General features: G+C 43.1%; 1 protein-coding gene across 3 annotated transcripts in view; it reads left to right on the top strand.

The window, feature by feature from the left end:
- The first annotated feature begins 7,057 nt into the window (after window positions 1-7,057).
- ACTN1 (actinin alpha 1) overlaps window positions 7,058-19,832 on the top strand; it is a 45,795-nt gene continuing 33,020 nt past the window's right edge. For all 3 annotated transcript variants that reach the window (XM_031064453.1, XM_031064448.1, XM_014310911.2), the window contains exons 1-3: window positions 7,058-7,168; window positions 12,162-12,281; window positions 19,270-19,356. In XM_031064453.1, coding sequence (XP_030920313.1) covers window positions 7,144-7,168; window positions 12,162-12,281; window positions 19,270-19,356 — 232 coding nt within the window. In that variant the 5' untranslated portion in view covers window positions 7,058-7,143. The remainder of the gene's footprint in view (window positions 7,169-12,161; window positions 12,282-19,269; window positions 19,357-19,832) is intronic.

The raw sequence follows: 19,832 nt of genomic DNA, 5'->3' as shown, positions 1-19,832 counted from the left end.
AGGGAAAATCACATGAGACCCTGAGAGGTAATGCTAGTAAATGAGTTACTGCTGAATGAGGGGAAACTGGAACTGGGTTGTGGAGCTTTGTTTTTCATGGCCTCCCCAGCCTAATCTTTCCAGTTAGTAAGTTGATGACGAGCTGGTCTCTCTGTTCAAGTAGCAAGAGAGAGAGAGAGTTGTGGTGGCCATGGGCTAGCATCCTCCTTAACTGACACAGTATGTTCACCTTCCAGGCTACCAAGGTGGAAAGGATCCCATTATGGGGCAGCTGGACTGCTTTATTAGTAATCCTATTGCTTAAAAAAAGCTCTGTGTGCAGTTTTCTGCCTGCTATAATAAACTATTAAATGTTATTAGATTATTGCATCAGTCCTTGTTTCAGATAATTTAAATAAAATTCCTTTCAGCATGGACTTGGGTGTAAAAGTTGTTGCAAGAATTAGGTGCTTTGTCCCAGTAGAGCTGTAAGGAATGTGTAGTGTTGCAGTAAACAGGAACCACAGAGGGTTTGTGTCAGGCCAGGCAGGGAATCCAGCCCATCTGTGCATCAGAAGCCTGGGTGCACTGCTGACTGCATGAGTAGCAGAAGTGCAGCACTTGCATCTGGGTAAATTGATTTTGTTTTTCAGCCATGTATGAAATATTGTTTGAACATCCTGCTTTCTTTTCTGGTGGCTGGGAAGGGAGTCCTGCTGTCATTTCCCCTACAACACTAGAAGAAAGCCTGGGCTAGCACCCATAGCTTTCAGCCCACTCAAGACCTACCTTTGCAGAGCGTGTGTAGACAGCATCAAACTGTGCCACTAGATTGAGATTTGTGTGCTAGCAGCTCTATCCCGCTCTTAACAGGAGCCAAACCTTTGTGGACAAATCTCAACAGCAGAGCTGTGTTGAAGTACTTGATTAAAATTCATCCGCGGCATAAACACCAGGAATGAGGGTGCCCTGGTGGCTGTGAACACTGCTGCTCTTTGAGCACAGTGATGGTGATCTGGAGAGGCAGTGCTCCAGTGAATTCTTCTGCTAAAGCCAGACCTTTCTCCTGTCAGAAGAGAGGCAATGAGCCCTGCTCTGGCTCACTTACAGCTTCTCCAGGGCTGTTACACAAATATGGCAGTCTCTTGGCTGTGTCAGAAAGTTTACATTCACCCATGGAAAGCAGGGCTGTGTGGAAGGGTTATTTAGCAAGGGGAGAAGTAAAGAGCATCTGGAAAGGTCAGATAAAGCTGGAATGTCACTGTCACAGCCACAAAGAGATGAAACTGACCATTTATTTATTTTTTTAGTATCTGTCATTTATGTGGCTGTGGTAGCTTCGACATTTACACTGCTAAAATTGCTCAGCAGCCAAAGTGCCTTATGACTGCCTTCTTTCAGCAAAGAGCTCTCTAGAGTTGCTCCAAGTGGTATTGGTGCTGCTGCTTTTGGGGCAGAAACATTCTTTAAACTTTAAAATGTTCACTTACTGTCCTGCTTCCCTAGATTTCAGGGTTTTTGCCTGAGCCACTTTGGTACCAGAAAGGTATTCAGATTGGAAATAAGTGTGGAGGGGAAAAGTTATTGGCTTTCAGGAACAAAAGCAAATGTTGGGGAAGTGCAGAGAATACCAGAGAGTGCATGTGTATGCACAAGTGGTATAGGTAGGTTTGCAGTTGGCAGGGCTGAGGGACACCTGGAAGGATCTAGCTGAAGATGGTGTCTCATTAGAGTTTTGGTTGCAGGACTTGCTATCACCTGGCTGTTGTTTTAACTAGCTCGTGACTGTGAAAGGGTTAATACAGTGAAGAAGCAAGGACTTCTCATGTTTTGTCAAGAAAAAGGGTGTGCATGACTATTAAAATAGGTGTACCGGTAGCTTTTCAGAGGATACCCCAGCAGTAAATATGCTAAGGCAGCAGAACAGTTAATCATATTTGCTTGCTTTTAATATTTGTTATTCTTTTTGTTATCTGACAGGTTGGTAGAATACCGATGTGCTATTGTTCGTGCCGGACCCAGCAGCCAAATAGCAAGAATTGATCTTGTTGTCAGGGATCTTGCTGATTAGGCTGGGATGCCAAAAGAAAAAAAAAACAAACACAAACCCAAAAAGCTACAAATCATAGCTAGATGAGAGCAGGGATGAGAAATGCATCCATGTACATGCAAACACACGTGCTCCTTTGTCAGACATCTTCCATAGTGAACAGTAAACCGAGAGGCAGACCTGCAGGGGTATCCTGGCAATCTGTTGTGTCCAAAAATAAAATTGCAAGTACAATATATGGGAAGATGCAAGGGCCAAGAAACACAGCTCTGTTTGCACCTCTTGTGCAGTTACCACAGAAAATTTATGGTGTGAGGTTTCTGTGCTATTATTTAACAGTAAGTAGTTTTCCAGCTCTAAAACTTCCATAAACCTCAAGGTTAACAGACGATTTGTTTTCTTGTCTTTGGGACAGGGAGTTAGAAGTAAGCAGGAGAATAATCTCCAGACTCTGTGTCTGCAAACAGCAAGGAAGAACCTCTGCTGTTTCTGAGCAGCTTCCTGCCTGGCAGTGTATTTTTACCCTCTGAACTGGGTGCAAGTCACCTTACCACTACAAATGCAGGTGTGGTGGTTTTTTGTGTTTTTTTTCTTTACCTGGCTGCTCCCAGGGCCAGGCCTGCACCAGAAATGTGGCTGGCTGCTTTTGACAGCCCTTTCCACTTTTGAAAACTTGTTTGCTGGTGCCAGGCTGCTCAGCAGGGCTTAGCTGCCACCTAGCCAATTGCCACTGGTAGCTGTGACTCAAGGCGTGGGGAGGAGCGGCTGTGCTGCCCAGAAGGTGGCTGGGGTGAGTGGGAGGTTTCAGTAGGTTTCCTAGAATAACAAAAAGGATCCTGTGCAGATGCATGAAGCCAAGTCAGTAAAAATGGCTCTAAACAAGACTGCCAGGATTGCAAGACTCAGCGGACAGCAAAAATTTCAGCTCTCCCTTCTCTTGCTTCCCTCTGCTTTTCTGATTTCTCCAGGCTTCTCCTATCTGTCAGATCTCTTTCCAGTTTACTCCTTTGAAGTAAGAAGGTGTTTTGCCCCTCTGCAGTATGTACAGCAAATGCAACATAAAGCTATTTTCTGAAGATTATGTTTTGATAGATTTTGCTCTGGGTTGATCTGTGGTGAATGGAGTTTGTGAGTCCCACTGCAGTTATTAAATGCATTCATAATCCTGCTTTCTTTTAAAATGGCCTAATGCATCCACACTGGGATGCTGGTTGTTGCTGTTCACATATGCTATTGTGCTGCTTATAGTGTTATGCTTGTTAGAATTCCTGTAGGACCTGAAGATGCTTTGAGAAAATGTCTGTGAATATGGGAACTGTCTCATGGAAACTGTCTGTGCTCCATCTATTCACCCTTCATGGTGTGAGTCCTTGAGAAGCTGAAGTGTCCATTCTGCCACTCATGGCTAATGGCAGTGTTCTGTGGGATTGTGTCACTCAGCTGTCTGAGGCCATGATGAGATGGAGATGGTTCCAGCTGGGAAGTTGGTGCTGGCTCTGGGACTTTGTTTCCTACCAAGTCCTAGGTGACTCTCGCAGCAATAAAAATACTCCCACTGATCTAGTTATCCTGCCAGGCTTTTTAATAAAGCAAAGTTTAGAAGATTTGTGGTTTGCATTTAACTTCATCTGTGTTTCTTGGAAGTGTAGAACTGGTGACTCTCTTCCACCCTCAGACTGTGCAGAGAGATACCCTATGGAGCTCTAGTGGAATTATGAGATGTCTGATCTGCTTTGGGCTGATGGAGAATAAAACTGAAATGACTTCAGAGAAGTCAGACAAGAACTAAAAGTGCAACCTTGTGGCCTGTGAGTTAGCTCTCAGGGTTCCTCCTCAAATCAACATGGGTTTTGTAATGTCACCCAGGTCCAGACACTAGCTCAAGGTATTTTGTCCAGATATGAGAAGGAGGTTCATGGGCATCCACAACTTTTCTGACAAAACTTACTCTCATACTTTGACATGTGATGATGATGATGTAGCATTTGAAAGCATCTCTGCTCTCATTGCCCTTTCTGGAAGAGTGAAGTAGCCTGGCTGCAAAAGGCAGCCAAATAAATTACCCTCTCTTCTTGTAATACAGCTCAAGCAGTAGAATGAAGAAAACAGCACCAAAAGGATGTACTTCAGGATACAGGGCCCTTTTCCAAGTAAAACCATTCTTATTCCAAAAAAAAAAAAAACAAAACCAACCCACCACCTCTTTCTTTTTCTCAGGGGATTAATAATAAAAAGCAATAAAAGGTGCATAATTACTTACTCTTCTTTTTTCCAAGCTTCCAAATCTGGAAGGAAACCAGGCCATTTTGAAAAAAGAGATCCCAGACTTTCATAATACATGCATCTGTCCAAAGGGCCATTGCCATAAAAGTATTTACAGCTGTGCTGTTACCCTGCTCCATTCCACAGTCCCAGTGGAGAACAAGGCCAGAGCACAGCAGTGGAAGGCTTGGCAGCTGTTGAGCAATGCTTTTTCCAAGGAAAGATTCTGCCACACTATTTGTGGTCTGGTGAACTCAAATGAGAGCAGGTTAGTAGTGAAAGCCCAGCTTTGAGACAATGAAGAACAATCCTGTTGTCATTTGGAGTAATCTTTCTTTTGAAATCCCATGCATGGTATAAGTAGTAAAGCCTTTCTCAATTTTTGCTGTGCTGTGATTCAGTATTAAATGAGTCCTTCCTTCTGTGGTTCCCCAGCAGCTTAAAATGGTGTGGCTGCTGAGGTCCACTCCACCCTCCTGCTTGGCCCTTGTGTGCCCAATTTTTTTTTTTGTAGAGGCTTGTTAAAATTCTGCTGAACTGCCTCCATGTGCTACTGAGCAGAAGACCAGTCTTAAGAAAGTAAACAATTTTCTTTGCTGGGTCAGTGAGTTGAATTGGCTCCAGGACCACATCTGGGAGAGGGAGGGAAGACTTTCCTTGTGGTAGCACTGAACTTTTGGATACATTCATTTTAGAGTAACCTCAGACTTCTATTTAGAGAGTGATAGAGGGGTTATCAGGTTGTACAAAAGGAAGGGTTTACTTGGTCTGCTATTCAAACACTGGGAAACACATTCATTAGCACTTGAACAAACTTGTCTTCCTGGTTGCTACCATTTACTCTTCAAACAGTAGTTTTGTGTCAGACAGCTTCTGCACGTATTCAGCTCTTTGATTCACCTACCTAAGTCTATGCCACACAGAGGTGTCTGAAATGTTTTATATTTGCTCCTTGTGCTTTGATCATCAAACTTTTCTTTTCAGACTAGTTCATATGGTACTCTTTTGAGATAACTCCTGTCACATCTCTTGGAAGAGATGGTCTCTCTCCTGTCAGTGCCCCATATGCCCATTGTTCAGAGTGTAGTATATGGTAGAGATAATTCATGCTATTAATGTATAAAATATTGTAAAATCCAAGCTGTTTTTTTTCACCACTCCAGCCGGGAGCAGAGTCTTATTTTTATTCAATTAGTTCCCGGAGGACGTTAGGATAAAATCAAGTTTGTTAACAAAGAATGGAACCTTCCTGGGCCATGATCACTGACTTCCCTGGAATGCCCGGGCCACTCCAGAGTGATCTGCGCCTCGAAGATTGTATCTACTACCGGCGCCTCCCTGTTACATGTGAATGCGGACTTCTCCGGTGTGCTCTGACAACGTCCAGACACCTGGAACCAGACCTCTGTCTAACCCTGCACATGTATGGCCCCAGTTCTGCATGTGAAGGAACACGGTCATCTCTACCTCAGGCAGAATAAACCGTATATAAGCTCTATAAGCTCGCTGCGAGAAGCAGTCGGGGTGAACTGAAGGGGAGACTCTGACATTTTGGCGGTCAGATCCAGGTTCACCCAGCGCCGATCCCGGGGCTGACGCAGCCTTGGCTGTGGTGGTTTTTTTCTCGAAATTCTGTTTCGCTGACAATTTAATATATCATTGCTAAATTTTTTTATAAATTTGGCTGCCGATTTGATAATTTATAACAGGAGCATGGATTTACAGATTGCAACCACAAAAAATTTGTTGTCATCTGTTGTGGTGAAATTAATTTCTCTCACATGAGAGATACTTTTGTCTTGACTAGTTGAGGTCAGAAGGTGCTTTCAAAAAAGGGTTTTGTTTAGCCTGCATAGTACTGGCTGTGTTGTACTTTGGACCTCAGTCTGTCCTGCACTTCAGACTAGGATTATTATTCCAGTGGTGGTGCATGATATCACTAATTACTGAGTGGCTGTGATTTTATTTTTGAGATGACTGCAATGGTGCCTCTGCCAGAGGCTCTCAAGTAGTGGGAGTTTGGGGCTGTGCTAGACAGTAGTGTCACTAAATAATGGTTACCTGTATCCTTTCTAGGACCTGCACTTCTGCTGAGATGGGTGATATTACCCTCATTCAGGAAGTATTTACTCCTCCATGTGATGGGGGAGGAAAGGTGGGGTGATCACAGGAAAAGGAGGTCTGCTTAGCAGTTAGTCAGTGAGAATGGAGGCAGCAGGACAGACACTACTGGGATGTGATTTATGTGCCTGAGGAGCTCAGCAGGCTCTCCTTCAGTGTCTTAAGGGTTGCTGGGGATGGAGTAGATCAGAGCGATTGAAGAATGGTTCTTTTTTTCTCTAAAGCACCTCTCTAGAGACAAGATCATCTGCAATGCTGTTCTCTGTTCTCCTTCATATTAATATGTGCTGTCTAATACTTCTGGAAGTCTTAAGCAATCTGAGCACTTACCATGCTTAAAAACTGCTTTCAAGGTATTCTAAGCCAAACAGAAAATGAGAAACCTCTCCAGAACATCAGGTGTGCTGGAGCTGTGAAATAACTGTCTCAGATTCCGTCTGCTACTGAAACATCCTGCAGCCTCTTCGGGTATTTAGAGGTGCAAATGCTTGTGCTCCACAAGGACATCGATGGAGAGATGAGAACTTAATGAGCGTTTGTCATGGTACTTAACAGCACTGATTTGCTTGGGAACTGTTGTTTGGTTTGTGGGAAGATTACTGACTGCCTTTTTTTTCCCCCTTTCCTTTTCTGTGTTTTAGACATTTACAGCATGGTGTAATTCTCACCTCCGCAAAGCTGGGACACAGATTGAGAACATAGAGGAAGATTTCAGGGATGGTCTTAAACTCATGTTACTTCTGGAAGTCATTTCAGGTGAGAGAGGTTCTGTGTGCTGCTGCCCGTGGAGGATGCTGATTGTAAGGGCTGTAATGCTGCAGTTTTTGCTGGAATGGAAGAGCAGCTACCTGATTCGGCACAAATTTCTCCCTAACAAGTATATGTCTCCAGCCCTGGCCATTTTGGAATGTACTCCAAAGCTCATGGCCTGTGCCGGCTGCCTATTGCCTTCCTGGCTTCTTGGCTTTTCTCAGCCTGTCAGGAATGCACAGCCTCCTGTGAAGATCTAGGCAGTGGCTCTTACTGCTTGGCAGGGCTGATGAAGCAGCTCTGGGAAGTGTGGGAATGCTGCACTAGGAAATCACGGCAGTGGGAGTATGATAGAAGTTACTGGAAGAAGGGAGTCAAACCAGTAAATCTTCTGTGTCATTCAGTTTCAGCCATGACTCAAGTTTTTCCATTCTAGTTTCAATCTGAGTTTAATGCTCAAACCTTCGAGGGGGAAAAAATCCCAAAGAAAAGCAAAATCCCTCTGAAATAAAAGCAGTGGCATGAACAAGTTAGGTTAGATTTGTTTTTATTCTGTGTCACAATTCTCCCACTACTAGACAGATATCTCCCAGGGATTATTTCATGTAAGCAGTAATCCCTTTTGATGTGCTCATGAAATAATTATCTTAGTAAAGTGTAGGAGGGATTGAAGGAGGGCAAGACTGTATTTATCAAACTGGATTGTTCGCCCCAGCTCACAGACTTTGTTTTGATGGCTTTTGAGCCAGTTACAGCAATCCAGTGACTTGAATTCCTGACCTTGGTATATTTTCCTATTAAATGGCCATGACAGTAGCACTCAGACAGCTTGTCCTATGTCCCTTTTCTTTCCTTACCCTTTCTTTTTCCATTTTATGTAAAGATTCTGTCAGTTTATTGTCCGTGTTTTTCAAGAAGTTATGAATATAGAATGAAATCTCAGGGAGTTTGCCCATGCTGGTGGTTTGGAGGGATCTGAGTTTGAAACGCTATCAAAACTTTGTAGTGTGCACATTGTTTCTGCAGTGCTTGTAAGAAATGAGGTAGGAGAGTCCTGTTAGTGTATTTTCTGTATTTATGTTCCCTCAGAGAGGACCCTGGGGCAGATGGGCCTTGATGGCTGAGCTTCTAATGGCTGGATTGGAAGATAGGGGAGAGAAGGATGTGTAGGAGAAGGCTGATGAGGCTTGGTGCTAAAGCAGGGATCTTGTATCTCATGCTGCTTCATTTCCTTGCATCATCTCCCACTCTTCCTCTGCTGTTGTCCCTTTGGTAGCCCACTGGCAAGGCCTGTCAGATCCACCTCTGTTTGAGAAGAAGCCACTGGCTTCCAATTGCAGTGTCACGGGCATGACATGTCCCTGTCCCAGTGCAGAGTGGCTCTGTGCCTGATGCTGCATGACCAGTGGGCACAGGTGTGGGGGACAGCTGGGGACTGCATCCCACCAGAGGCCATGGTCTTTCACACTCTTAAGACTGAGCATCTTTTCCTTAGAGGCAGCAGAAGCTACAGTGCAGCTCTCCTAAGTACAGTGGCAAAAATAGAGAAATGTAGCACGTTTTCCTCATTTCACTTCCATCATTGCAGTTCCCTTATCCATTGTGAGCCCCACTGCTCATGCAGAGCCTCCTTCCAGCTGCCAGCTCCCCTAGCAACCCCTTCAGTCCATAGCTGGGGCAGTAGCAGCCCACATGGGGAGCAGTGTATGAGTCAGGAGTCTCCTGATGTTTGGCAAGGGCTCACCTGTATGTTTTTGCCATGGTCACTCATCATCTGCCAAAATGGTGAGTCTCTGGGTGGTTGTTAGCCCTCCAGTTCCAGCTTCTGGTCTTTCCTTTCAGCTCTTGGCTCACACTTTCCTCTTCACATATCTTGGGGGACTGCAGAGCTGCTGATGGGAATTTGGCATGGGCAGGGTTACTCTGTGTCGGGGTGATGTCCTCTAACCCAGAGTAGGAGGCTGTCAGAGCTTTCAGCCATGAGAGTGCTGGGTCAGCTTGGCTGAGAGCCATGTGGAGCTGAGTGCCTCCTCCACCTGGCTGGGAGCACCATCTCCCTCCCTTTGCCCCTGCTGCAGGGTGCCTGCTGCACTCTGCCATGGCACGAGGGATGGAGCCTGCATCAGGGAAGCTTCCTGACACCCTGGGGTGGAAGGAAGAGGGACTGCCACTGGGACTGTGGGAAACCTGTTTCAGGGAGGGAGACCCTCACAGGGGTCCTTGGGAACACATTGGTGCCAGGCATCTGGGGCAAGTAGGAAGCAGTTTTCCCATCCAGTGCAGCTTCCCAAAGTATAGGAAGCAGTGATGGTCTGCAAGAGGAGAGTGCTTCAGTTTTACTCAGTGTGGTACCTTCTGGTGGTGAGCTGTGCTGCTGACAGGTTCCCTTTCAGCCCCACAAAAGCCCCTTGTTCCCAGTCACTGTACAGCAGGGGAAGTTCCATGGACTGTCCTGGGATTTCTTCATTGCAGGTCCTCTCTGATTGGCCTGTGTGGTTGGAAGTAACAACTGCAGGCCCCCTTAGAAACTGCCCCAAAGGATACACTTTCATTTTTCACCGTATATGTGTCCTTCCCCTGACAAAGCTATTTTAAAAATAATACAAGACTGAAATAGGCTGAACTTATATTTAGTACTTTTAAAATAAAGTTGTAAGGTGCTTTTTTCCTCATTCAAACAGGCAGAGTCACTAACTGAAATTTTTCCTAAACAAATTTGCAGGCAACAACTTCTATGCCAACACATCCTTGCATTGCTTAGCTTTTACAGCACAGCCTTGGGCTACTACATGAGAATCAGAGAATGGAAGCAAGTAGTAGACCATTTTCCTTTTGTCAGCGAGGAGAAGTACTGAGAAATAAAGCCAGTGATGCCAATGGCTCAAAGTAGAACATTTCTAGCAGGCTTCCTTCTAACAGTCCACATCATTAATAATGCATGGCATGGAACCAGATGATGCTTTTTTCTGGAAATCTAAGTCTCTAATGAAGTCCAAGTCTGAAGGAAATGGTCATTGGGTTTTGAAAGCTAAAAAAGTTCACAGAGAAAGGATTAGAATCTGAGAGAGGTTTGCAATCACCATCAATGACTTGAGGATCTCATGGTTGTCAGGGGGAACAATCCTGCTCTCCCCAGCCCCAGGGAGAGCAGTTGAGCACTGGCATTGCACATGGGCCACGAGGTGAATTGGATCAGCTTGCTATCCCAGCTGAAACCTAACCACTTGTCTTTATTTTTCTTTTTGCAAGGCTAGTTTACAGTCACATTGAACTGTAGGAAGTTTTAGCTGGCTCAACCCATATGTTGACATTTGGCTGCGTAAGACTGTTTAAGTCAATTGTAATATTACACATGAAAATGTCATTGTGAAACTGTTGCAAATAACTGTCACAAAAAATGCTTCAGCTTTTCTTCAGAATGACTAGCATTATCCAAGTGGAAAAATAAAGCAGTGTACTGTGGCATGTACTTGAGGTTCCATTAAAGCAAAAGAGTTGGGTTTTTCTTTTAATCCTCGGAAGGAGGCAGTACCATAAAATACATCTTTTTACTTAAATTGTCAGACATCAGTGTTTTCTTTTAAAAATGAATCTGTTTTTATCCTTTAGTGTAAGAGGTAATGGCACTAGGTTTACAGTAACCACTGAAACACTTCTAAAGGGTTGTAATTTCCAGACATTTTTCCTTTAGAGGGCATTGTTATGGAGATAGTATTCTCTTCTCTGTTTTAGCTTTTCCTCACACCTGTGTTAGGAAACAAGCCAAGTACTTTTCTTTCTCACACTTAAACCTCAAATAAAGTGTTTGAGTCAGCTTGCATTGACTTAAAAATTCAGTTCAAGATATAGCAGGAGACTTTTGGAACTGAATAGGTCAAGTGACTTGCCTAGACTTGCCCATTTGATCTCGTTTTAATTATACCTTTTTCAAGTACAAAACCAGCTTGGTTTTGTACTTAAAAAAGTACAAATCTTTAGATTGTTTTTGTATTCTGTGACTTGTGATCTGGAAGTGGATGTTCTCTTCGCTTCTAATGTTGTCGTATACAGGTGGTTCCTGAAATCCCATCTAATTATATTTCTGTAGAGGTTTCTTCGGAAAGTCCACCTATCCAAGCTTTGATTTGCTTACTCTGAGTGTTTGGGTTATTGTAGTAAAAGTAGACTGTAGTTACAAGCAGCCTATCAGGAAGGACAGGACTGTACTTAATGTACCTCTTTCAAATAAATAAGGTTGGAAAGTGCTTTCCCAAATCTACTTTGTTGCAGTCAGGAGCTGGGTGTTATGCTAAGACTGATTCCTATGAGATATTAACCTGTTCTAGGCTGCTTCCTTCTTTGTGCCTCGGTATAAACATTTAAAATGCACTTGTGTAAAAGGCCTAGTATAGAGTTAGAAATACATCAGACTTTATGGAAAGGAGTTGATGTGACAGTTATAAAGCCACTTTGCTAAAGAAGTAATTTTATTTCCCACTACAGGCAGTTTTGGCCATTCAGTGGAGAAACTAGAGAGGTAGGAGGTCTGAATCTTGGCTGGGGGAAAGAAGAGGCAAAGTACAAGATCACTGTAGGTAGTTCCAAGCAGAGATTTGCTGTGTAAGTTGGGTGTTGCAAATGCTGGCGGAGAGCTCCTCACCTGTCTTTGTAGTGGGGGGTGAGTTTGTGCTCTTTCCAGGCCTCGTTAGGTGTGGCTAGAGGAGGTTGGTTCCTTGCTAAGCTCAGTGGAGATTTAACAGATTTTTTCCTCTCTGATGCAAACCTCCTCTGAGAAGGACAGGTTCTCTGTTACTAACTTACCTGTGATGCATCAAAAAGATACTTTTCTGTCTGATTTTTTCTGGGGGTGCTTAAACGGTGAGTGTGGCTGTCCTGAAGGGATGCAGGGAGGTCTCTGCCAGGCTGAGCAGTGGGAGCCACACCACAAGAAAGATGTACCAGGGAAGAGCAGGTTCAGAATTGTTTTCTAATACTATTTTTTTGCCTCTTTTCTTACCAGGAGAACGCCTGGCGAAGCCTGAAAGAGGCAAAATGCGAGTGCACAAAATATCCAATGTGAACAAGGCCTTGGATTTCATTGCCAGCAAAGGAGTCAAGCTAGTATCCATTGGAGCAGAAGGTAAAGGAACCATCTGATTTTTCTGAGCCCAAGCTGTGCTTAGCCCTTGCCTTTCTTTCATAGCAGCATGTCATTTCCCTTTGCACCTCCCTAGCCCTACTGTGTTCTTGTAGAATAAACAGTTGAGTTAAAAATGGGATATAGTAGGCTTTTACTCTGGGTTTAAATCCTGTCTTCACACCAGGCTGCCAAACCTCATTTCCATTTGAGATTATTGGTTAGGTCATCCTGCTTTTCTCCTGGCTCTCATGAGTTAAGGAAAACTTTGAGCAATGGCATAAACAAGTTAATTGAGATACTTCTTTCTCAAATGAAGAAAACTCTGAATTGAAGCATAGCAGCTATGTGTATTTAGCTTGTTTCAGAGCTGCTGGAGAAGGATCTGTTGCTGGAGGACATTGCATGGATCAAAGCCAAGTGCAGTCCCCAACACAGGACAAGGACTCCAGAGGTTCCAATTTTCACGGCTTCCAGGCTTCTGGTTGTGCACCCTACATAGCTGGATGCTCTGGCTGGAAGCCTTTATCACTGTGTAGAGACCAGTGTGGGCAGCATCTGGGATGCCCTCAAGAACTTGCAGACCATGCAGAAACCAGGCAGCTGTGCAGGATTTTTGTCTTTTTAGCAGAGGTGGTGGGTGTTTCACAGGTATGTCATCCAAGTCCCAGAAGGGCTTACAGGTTTTCATGACACTTTTCTTGTTCTGGATCTGTTTGTAAGTCCTTCCTATGGATTCAGGTTGTCATTGTTGCTGTGGAGATACTCTGCTTCTGAGATATTTCTAGGTTTGTCTTTACAGTGACCATGGAAAATGAGAGTGGTTTGTTATCTCCACCTTGCAGATGGAAGTACTTGGTTTCTCTAGGAAAACCCATGACACAGCCAGGAAATGAGCCCATTATACAGTTCTGGATGTATATTCCTTCTTTGGGAGAGTTCTGGGGCTACAGGGCTGAGCTCTGCCTGTTCTGAGCTCATGAGGTCAGTGCAGTTTTGGCATAAGGTCCCCAGTTCTGAATTTTCAAACATTCTCTTGGGGAATCTCCAAGACCTGCACCCATCCTGTGGTTCATTTGTTCCATGTCAGATCAGGCAGATTACCTCAGCCATTGCAGGTGCTTATGTTTGCCTTACCAAAACCTTTACTTCAGCACACTGCTTAAACTTCATGGAGAATTTGGAATAACTTAGAACTAGTGTCAGGGACATTGCAGTGCCTCTTCACTGTGTTTGGTATTGAAGAGCAAAATATTTGAGGTCAATGGCTGAATTATACTGATCTTTTGCATGCCAAACTTTCTTTCAAATTTCTCAGCTTTTTCAGCAGTAGCAACCTGAGGCTATTGTTGGCTGCGAGTATTGTTTATGGAAAACAAATACACATCTAAGGTAATCTTGTGCCCTTACAAAAAGACTGATGCATCCCATGTCTGATACAATAGTCCATATCTGTATAGGACCCTTTTCAGACTAGAAAACTGGAAGCTGGATCTGGACCTAGAGATGGTCTACCTTAAAATAGTTACTTAAACTTTTCCAGAGTATAGGTAACCCTATCTTTCTTTCTTCCTAAATTCTCCTTTTTTTTTCCCTTCTGATTCTGTTCTCTAGTTTGGCACTAGTTTATTTTCCTCTTCTTCTGAGGGATTTAATTTTTTTATCTCTGTTCCTGAGTCAGCTGTGACTGCATCTCACAACACTTAGAAGTCATTGGCAAGTCAAGTGATCTGTGACCAAAGATCACCAGGGCCCACTTATTCAGTATGGACTGACAGCAGTTACCCTGTTCAGAAGTAGGCTGTGAAGTGCCATTTTGTGACAGAAGTATGATCCATATCAATCTGAATAGTGATCTTGAACTCCCCTGCCATATGTTTCCTGACTTTCCTTTGTCCTGTGCCTGTGAATACATATGGCTTTCTTTACACTACCAAAGGTGGCAAGGCACTGCAGTTTAGCCTAAGGTTAGCTTTGATTTTTATACAGAGTGCTTGGGCCTGTGCTGTGATGCCTCTCAGGCCATGTGAGTGTGGTCACAGCATGGACTTGCCCGCCCCAGTGCCTGTCCTTGCACACAGAGCAAGGCCAGGCCACTGTGCTTGTCACCAAGGAGCACAACCTGCTGCAGGGACTTCTGCCCAGCCTGTCAGGGGCTTGCTGGGCAGTAAACTGCACATCAGCTGTAAAAATGGAATTTACTTTGGACAGCACAGAAGTTTATTCTGTCCATGAAAGGGATTATGAACCTTTCTGAAGCATGAATTTTAGGGCCTTGCTTTGAGACTTTTAAAAGACATCATGCAGCAGCAAGGTAGAAGGTCACAACCAATGAGCTGGTAATAGTTCTGCACCAAGACAATGAGCTGTAGATGCTGTGGTCAGGTTGGACTGATGTAGGAGGTTTTCTAGGGAACTTTTCTCCCAGAGAAGCAAACCACCCTGCAGCAGCAGTGTGGTGGTACTGGCTGAGGAAGCACACTCCTTACCTCAGGGGCTTGTTCTGTCTCTGGGTGTCTGCTGGGCAGCAAGGTCCTGTGTGAAGGGTCTGCAGTCCAGCTGTAGATCTCTGTACATGTTGGCCATCAATGTCCTGTTTTTTCGGGGGGGGGGTTGGTTTTGCTTTCTTTAATCTAAACCTTTTGTTAGCCAGAGTCCATAGAACCAAAGTATGTTGTGGCATACAGCAGATCTGTGTAATCTGGATCAAGGAAGACTCTAGCCAAATGGTTTTCATCTGCTTTTAAATCTCACTGTCATCTGACACCTCCAGAGCCTTCTTTTGCTGTAATAGATTCCATATTCATGTCAAATGCTCCTGGGACTTAACAAGCTGAATAGGTCAAGTATAGGTCACCCTAGGACTGGTTTATTTTTACCTTAAATCTCCATAGAAAGTTGCTGTTTTCTTAAACAGATCTTGCTTACTTCAACATACAGATAACTTTGGATGAACTGACCCCTATTCTCCCCTGCACAAGTAAAAGGAGAAATAAAGCTGAGGGATTTCAGTGATTGCAAAAGTCTCATCTGAGTAAAACACCTACTGAAGCACCAGGCAGTGCATGGATACATTTATTTCACTATTAAAAAAAAGGGGAAGATAGGGTCTCCCTATGTCAGTGAGTGAAGCATAGCATTTATTTGTCCCTATGTCCTGTCCACTCTGTTAGGGACTTGAGAGTTACACCCTCACTAACAATGCCGGCTGTCTGTCCTAAATCTGACCATCAGGAGCAACATGCTTTCTGAAGACAGGGGCATGGATATATTTGATGCTTTCTGAAGACAGGGGCATGGATAGTTGTCCTGCTGTATTTGGCTTTTGTTTGACAAACAAAATGCAGATCAGCCTTTATGTTGTCACCATTGTTGTTCTAGGTCTCCAGTTCCCAGATTATAATGCTATCCTGACAATTGTTCATGCCCCGCATCTTCTTCTCTCCATGGGGTAACCAAAGGGTCTGCTCTCATGGGCAGCTCAGAAGTATCTAGGAGGGGATAACAGTTTCGGTGTTGCTGATTCTGCTTCTAACTATCCATGGCAGGAAAGGAAGCTCAGTAATTTTTGCATTTTTCAAAATGAGTTCATGCATTTATAAGAGGTGGTGGCATTTCAAAAGGCTTGTCTCTGTGGCCAGCAGTACTGTATTTCTTGCCTATTTGTTACTTGGTGCAGTGACAGGAGCTGGGTAGAAGCATATTCACTGACGCAAAAAAATTCCTTCTAGTGGATGCAGATGCTTCACCAGCTTTAGCCAGCAATTGATCAACCCTCAAGTTGAATGTAATTCACATTGATAACATGTGCTTGTGCTGCTGTTCCTTCAACAGCTGCTGGTGCTGAAGTGCACACAGTGCTTGCAGAGGCCCTGCCTAGAAAGAGCACTTGGAAAGCAGAGTAGGCTTTTAGAAAATACTGTCAGATTACAAGCCTTTTAATACGTGAACTGCTCGCACATTACTGAGTCTTCCTTGTATCAGCAGGGACCAAGCATACTGTCTTTAATTAAACATTAGATTGTTCTAGCTTTATAGTGTTGTATTCAACTTTTTAACAATTCTTGTGGAGTTTCTTTTTCTTCATCACCAGGAAGCAGAAAGCTTCATGCAAACCTGTTTTGCAGCCATGTTTTTCGCTTTTGTTTCTTGGCCTCTCCTACTATACTAGAAAGAGACTGGCAGCAGATGCAGGGTGGTGAATTCTGAAGGAAAAGGAGGTTGGCAGTGGGGAATGATGGGATGGAAGACCAAGTGAGTGAGGGCCAAAGAGCATAGAGTCTTCTGATCAGTCAGGTTGACTTTGTAACCAGGTTTCCATGAGAAGATTTTTAGCACTAGAAATGAAAAATGCTTGCCTGCTTCTAATAAATAATAACCATTTTGTCAAGTCTATTTCAAAGGGCAACAACAAAAAAAAGAGGACAGAGGATTGTGTAGCTTGTTGAACGTGTATCCTGGGATGGATCACTCACTAATCTCACTGACATCAGTATCTGCTTGGTACATGGTGGTACTGTGTAAAGTAAAATAACATGTAGAGATGAAGAAGTAGAAATATTCTGGATTTCCTCCACGACAGCTTTGTTTTGGTGCACTGCTAAAGAATTATCAGATATGGGAGCAGGGAGCACATCTTTCTTTTTAAATGGGTCATGCTGTGAAGAGGACTGGGATAGAAGGGATGCTTCCACCTTAATTCCACCAGCTGACTTTATAAAACCAGAATTTTAGAATGTGACCAGAACGTAGTGCTGAGTTCTTATGCGATGTTAGCGACTTTACGCTATCAGTTTTATATAAGTGTCTGGACCTTTGTTTCCAATTTAAATCCACGGAGCAGTAATATTAATTACCTGTTTCAGCTCACTGATTGATTTATTACTATTCATGAAGCATTTTCAGCATTAAAGTATTGTCATCAGATTTTAATCAAGCCCATTAAAGACCTCCATTTAGTTTCAGGTCTTAAATATATCCTAGAAGAGAAGTGCCAACTGTTGGGGGTTTTGCAAGTACTGGGTTTTTTGGTTTTTGAAGATCCCCATGAATATCAATGACATTAACAAAACAAACAAGCTGAAAATACAGATGCTTTCTTGTATATTTTAGCTGCAGTATCTCAAGTATTTGTAAAAATAGTGAGGATTCTCCTTCAGGTTGATTGCAGTGCTTTACTGGAGGGATGAAGAATGCAAAAAGTACAGAACTGAATATACTTGCCATCGTATGACATTTTCTTGCATCAGCCTAGCAGACAACCCCCTGACCTCAAAATGTCTGTAAAAAATTAATTTGTGTGAAGCCATCAACAGGCAAACACAGTTTTTTCATGCCAGCAGAAGTAACTGTAGGTTTTTTGTACTGAACTGAAAAGTTATTGGCTGTTTAATTCTGGGCAAACTGATGACCCATTAAGAGATCTTGGCGTACTCTGAAGTTCAGAAAGGAGCCGAGACAGGAGTTTTACTGCAGTAGAACAAGGTGGCATGTCTTGCTTTCTGTCTTTTGCATCTGTAAATCACTAATTCAGATGTATGTCAAAGGACAGTAGAGCTTATAATTCTGATTTACACTGGAAGTTGCATGACGTGTATCTCTAAATCACAAGTTTTCAGGTATTTGGACACGATTTCTGAAAATCTGTTTTTGGGGTGTGTGCTGCTGGTCTGTTGGTTTTGAATACAACGAGGTTCACATTTTGAAATCTTTTCATAAATAGAAAAGCATTTTTTTAATAGCTTAAAATGAAAGCTTAAAATATTGTTACTTTTGTGGTGCTATCCAGACAGGCATCAATTGCCTATAAGTGGCATGGAGGTGTCTGCAGTAGTACAAAAATGGTTTCTGACAATCTTCTTGGTACTTGAATTATTCTACCTCCAAACATTTTCTTACTGAAAATACTCTTGTAACTTGTCATTTATTTGTGAAAGATCCTGCCATACAGGGACCTGTCAGAGAATGAGTAGGAGAAAACAGCTCAGCTGGTTTCACTATCCAAAAATGTGAAGGCTGTAAATTCTGTAACTGTGTGTGTATAAATATATCTCTGTGGAATTTTTGTAGATATTGAGGATCAGTACTTGAGACTCATCTGCTCACTGTTTGGCTCTAGTCCATACATGATGGAAGCTTCTTTCTGGGCCAGCATTGCACCAAGCACTTGTTCTCAGGACCTTGGTCCTTCATCCTAAACAGATCATACCTCACACACACAAGCAGTTGCCTTGTGAAACCTCCAAGCTGTTGGCCCTTGCTGATTTATACTGTGGAATCTAATGGGCAGTAAAGCACAGTCTGCTCACAATCGTGGTTTATATTATGTTCTGTGCTGACTGGTCAGCATGAGTCCTTGGTTCTTCCACCGGGATGTGTGGACTTTGAGAAATGCTCTGTTGTGTCTTTTGGCAATTACATGACTGAAAGAAGTCCTATACAGGAATACTGATGTATTTAGGCTTGTTTGAAATTAAAATGTTTATAGTGTATGGTTTTCTTGGGGGTATCTTGTTCACAGGACAAAAACAGCTGTCAGAGCTCATCTGCTCTGGGAATTGTCACTGGTTCTTCTGGTATATTTATGCTGGGGCAGTTCTGTAGGTGACTTGGAGTAGATATGGGATAAGAGAAGGAAGGCTTTTCTTTTTCTCAGTTTGGCTTCTCTGACTTTTAAGTAGCAGTAATTATACCTGAGGAAGGTGCTTTTAGGCCTGTGTGGGGAATTACACTGATCTAAATCAGTGCTTATTCCCAATCTTTGGGATCATCTGTGTCTGTTTTGCAGTACAATACTGAGAGCAAAAGTCTGATTATGGTGTACTGTACCTATCAGCAGAGCATCTGGGTAGGCAGGGAAAAACAGCTTTTAGCAGGAATTCCATTTCTCCCATCTGCAAAAGGAAATGTTCCCCAATGCTCCTGTTTTACAAGGATTTGCAGTTGCAACCTTATGTCTATTTCTTCTCTTTCTACCTTTTTTTTCCCATAGAAATTGTGGATGGCAATGTTAAAATGACCCTTGGAATGATTTGGACCATCATCCTTCGTTTTGCCATTCAGGATATCTCAGTTGAAGGTAAATTTTAGTTCTTTCCTGACACTGTTCAGTAATGGGCAACTGGGGTAACTAAATGGCTTTGCCGCTTAAATGGCCCAAAATGTCCTCATAAGTAAGTCACTGAAGGATCCTTGGGAGCAACACTTCCCAAGCTGCCACGACATCTCATGAACATTTATGGCCAAGCTCAAGCGCACTGAGATGAGTTTTTCAGACGCTTCTCTTACAAGAGATTTCAAGGGTAGCTCAAAAGGATGACTAAGCCTGAAAATAAACTTATCACTTAAGAGTTCTACAAGACTCTCTAGTTCCAAAAGGCTATCTCCTTATTACTGAACTTCATTAAGAAGATAATAATAACAAAACTATCCTAGTAGACTTTTCCAAACAAGAAATTCTCTGACAAGTGAAGTTAAATAAAGCGCAATTTAGTGCAGTCTCTACCAAAGAGGATTTAGTGATGGCTTTTTAGCATATGCTCCAGAGACTCCTGT

This window comes from Geospiza fortis, unplaced genomic scaffold (genome assembly GCF_000277835.1).
Source record: "Geospiza fortis unplaced genomic scaffold, GeoFor_1.0 scaffold54, whole genome shotgun sequence".
Lineage (NCBI taxonomy): Eukaryota > Metazoa > Chordata > Aves > Passeriformes > Thraupidae > Geospiza > Geospiza fortis.
This window is presented reverse-complemented; position numbering and strand designations above follow the sequence as displayed.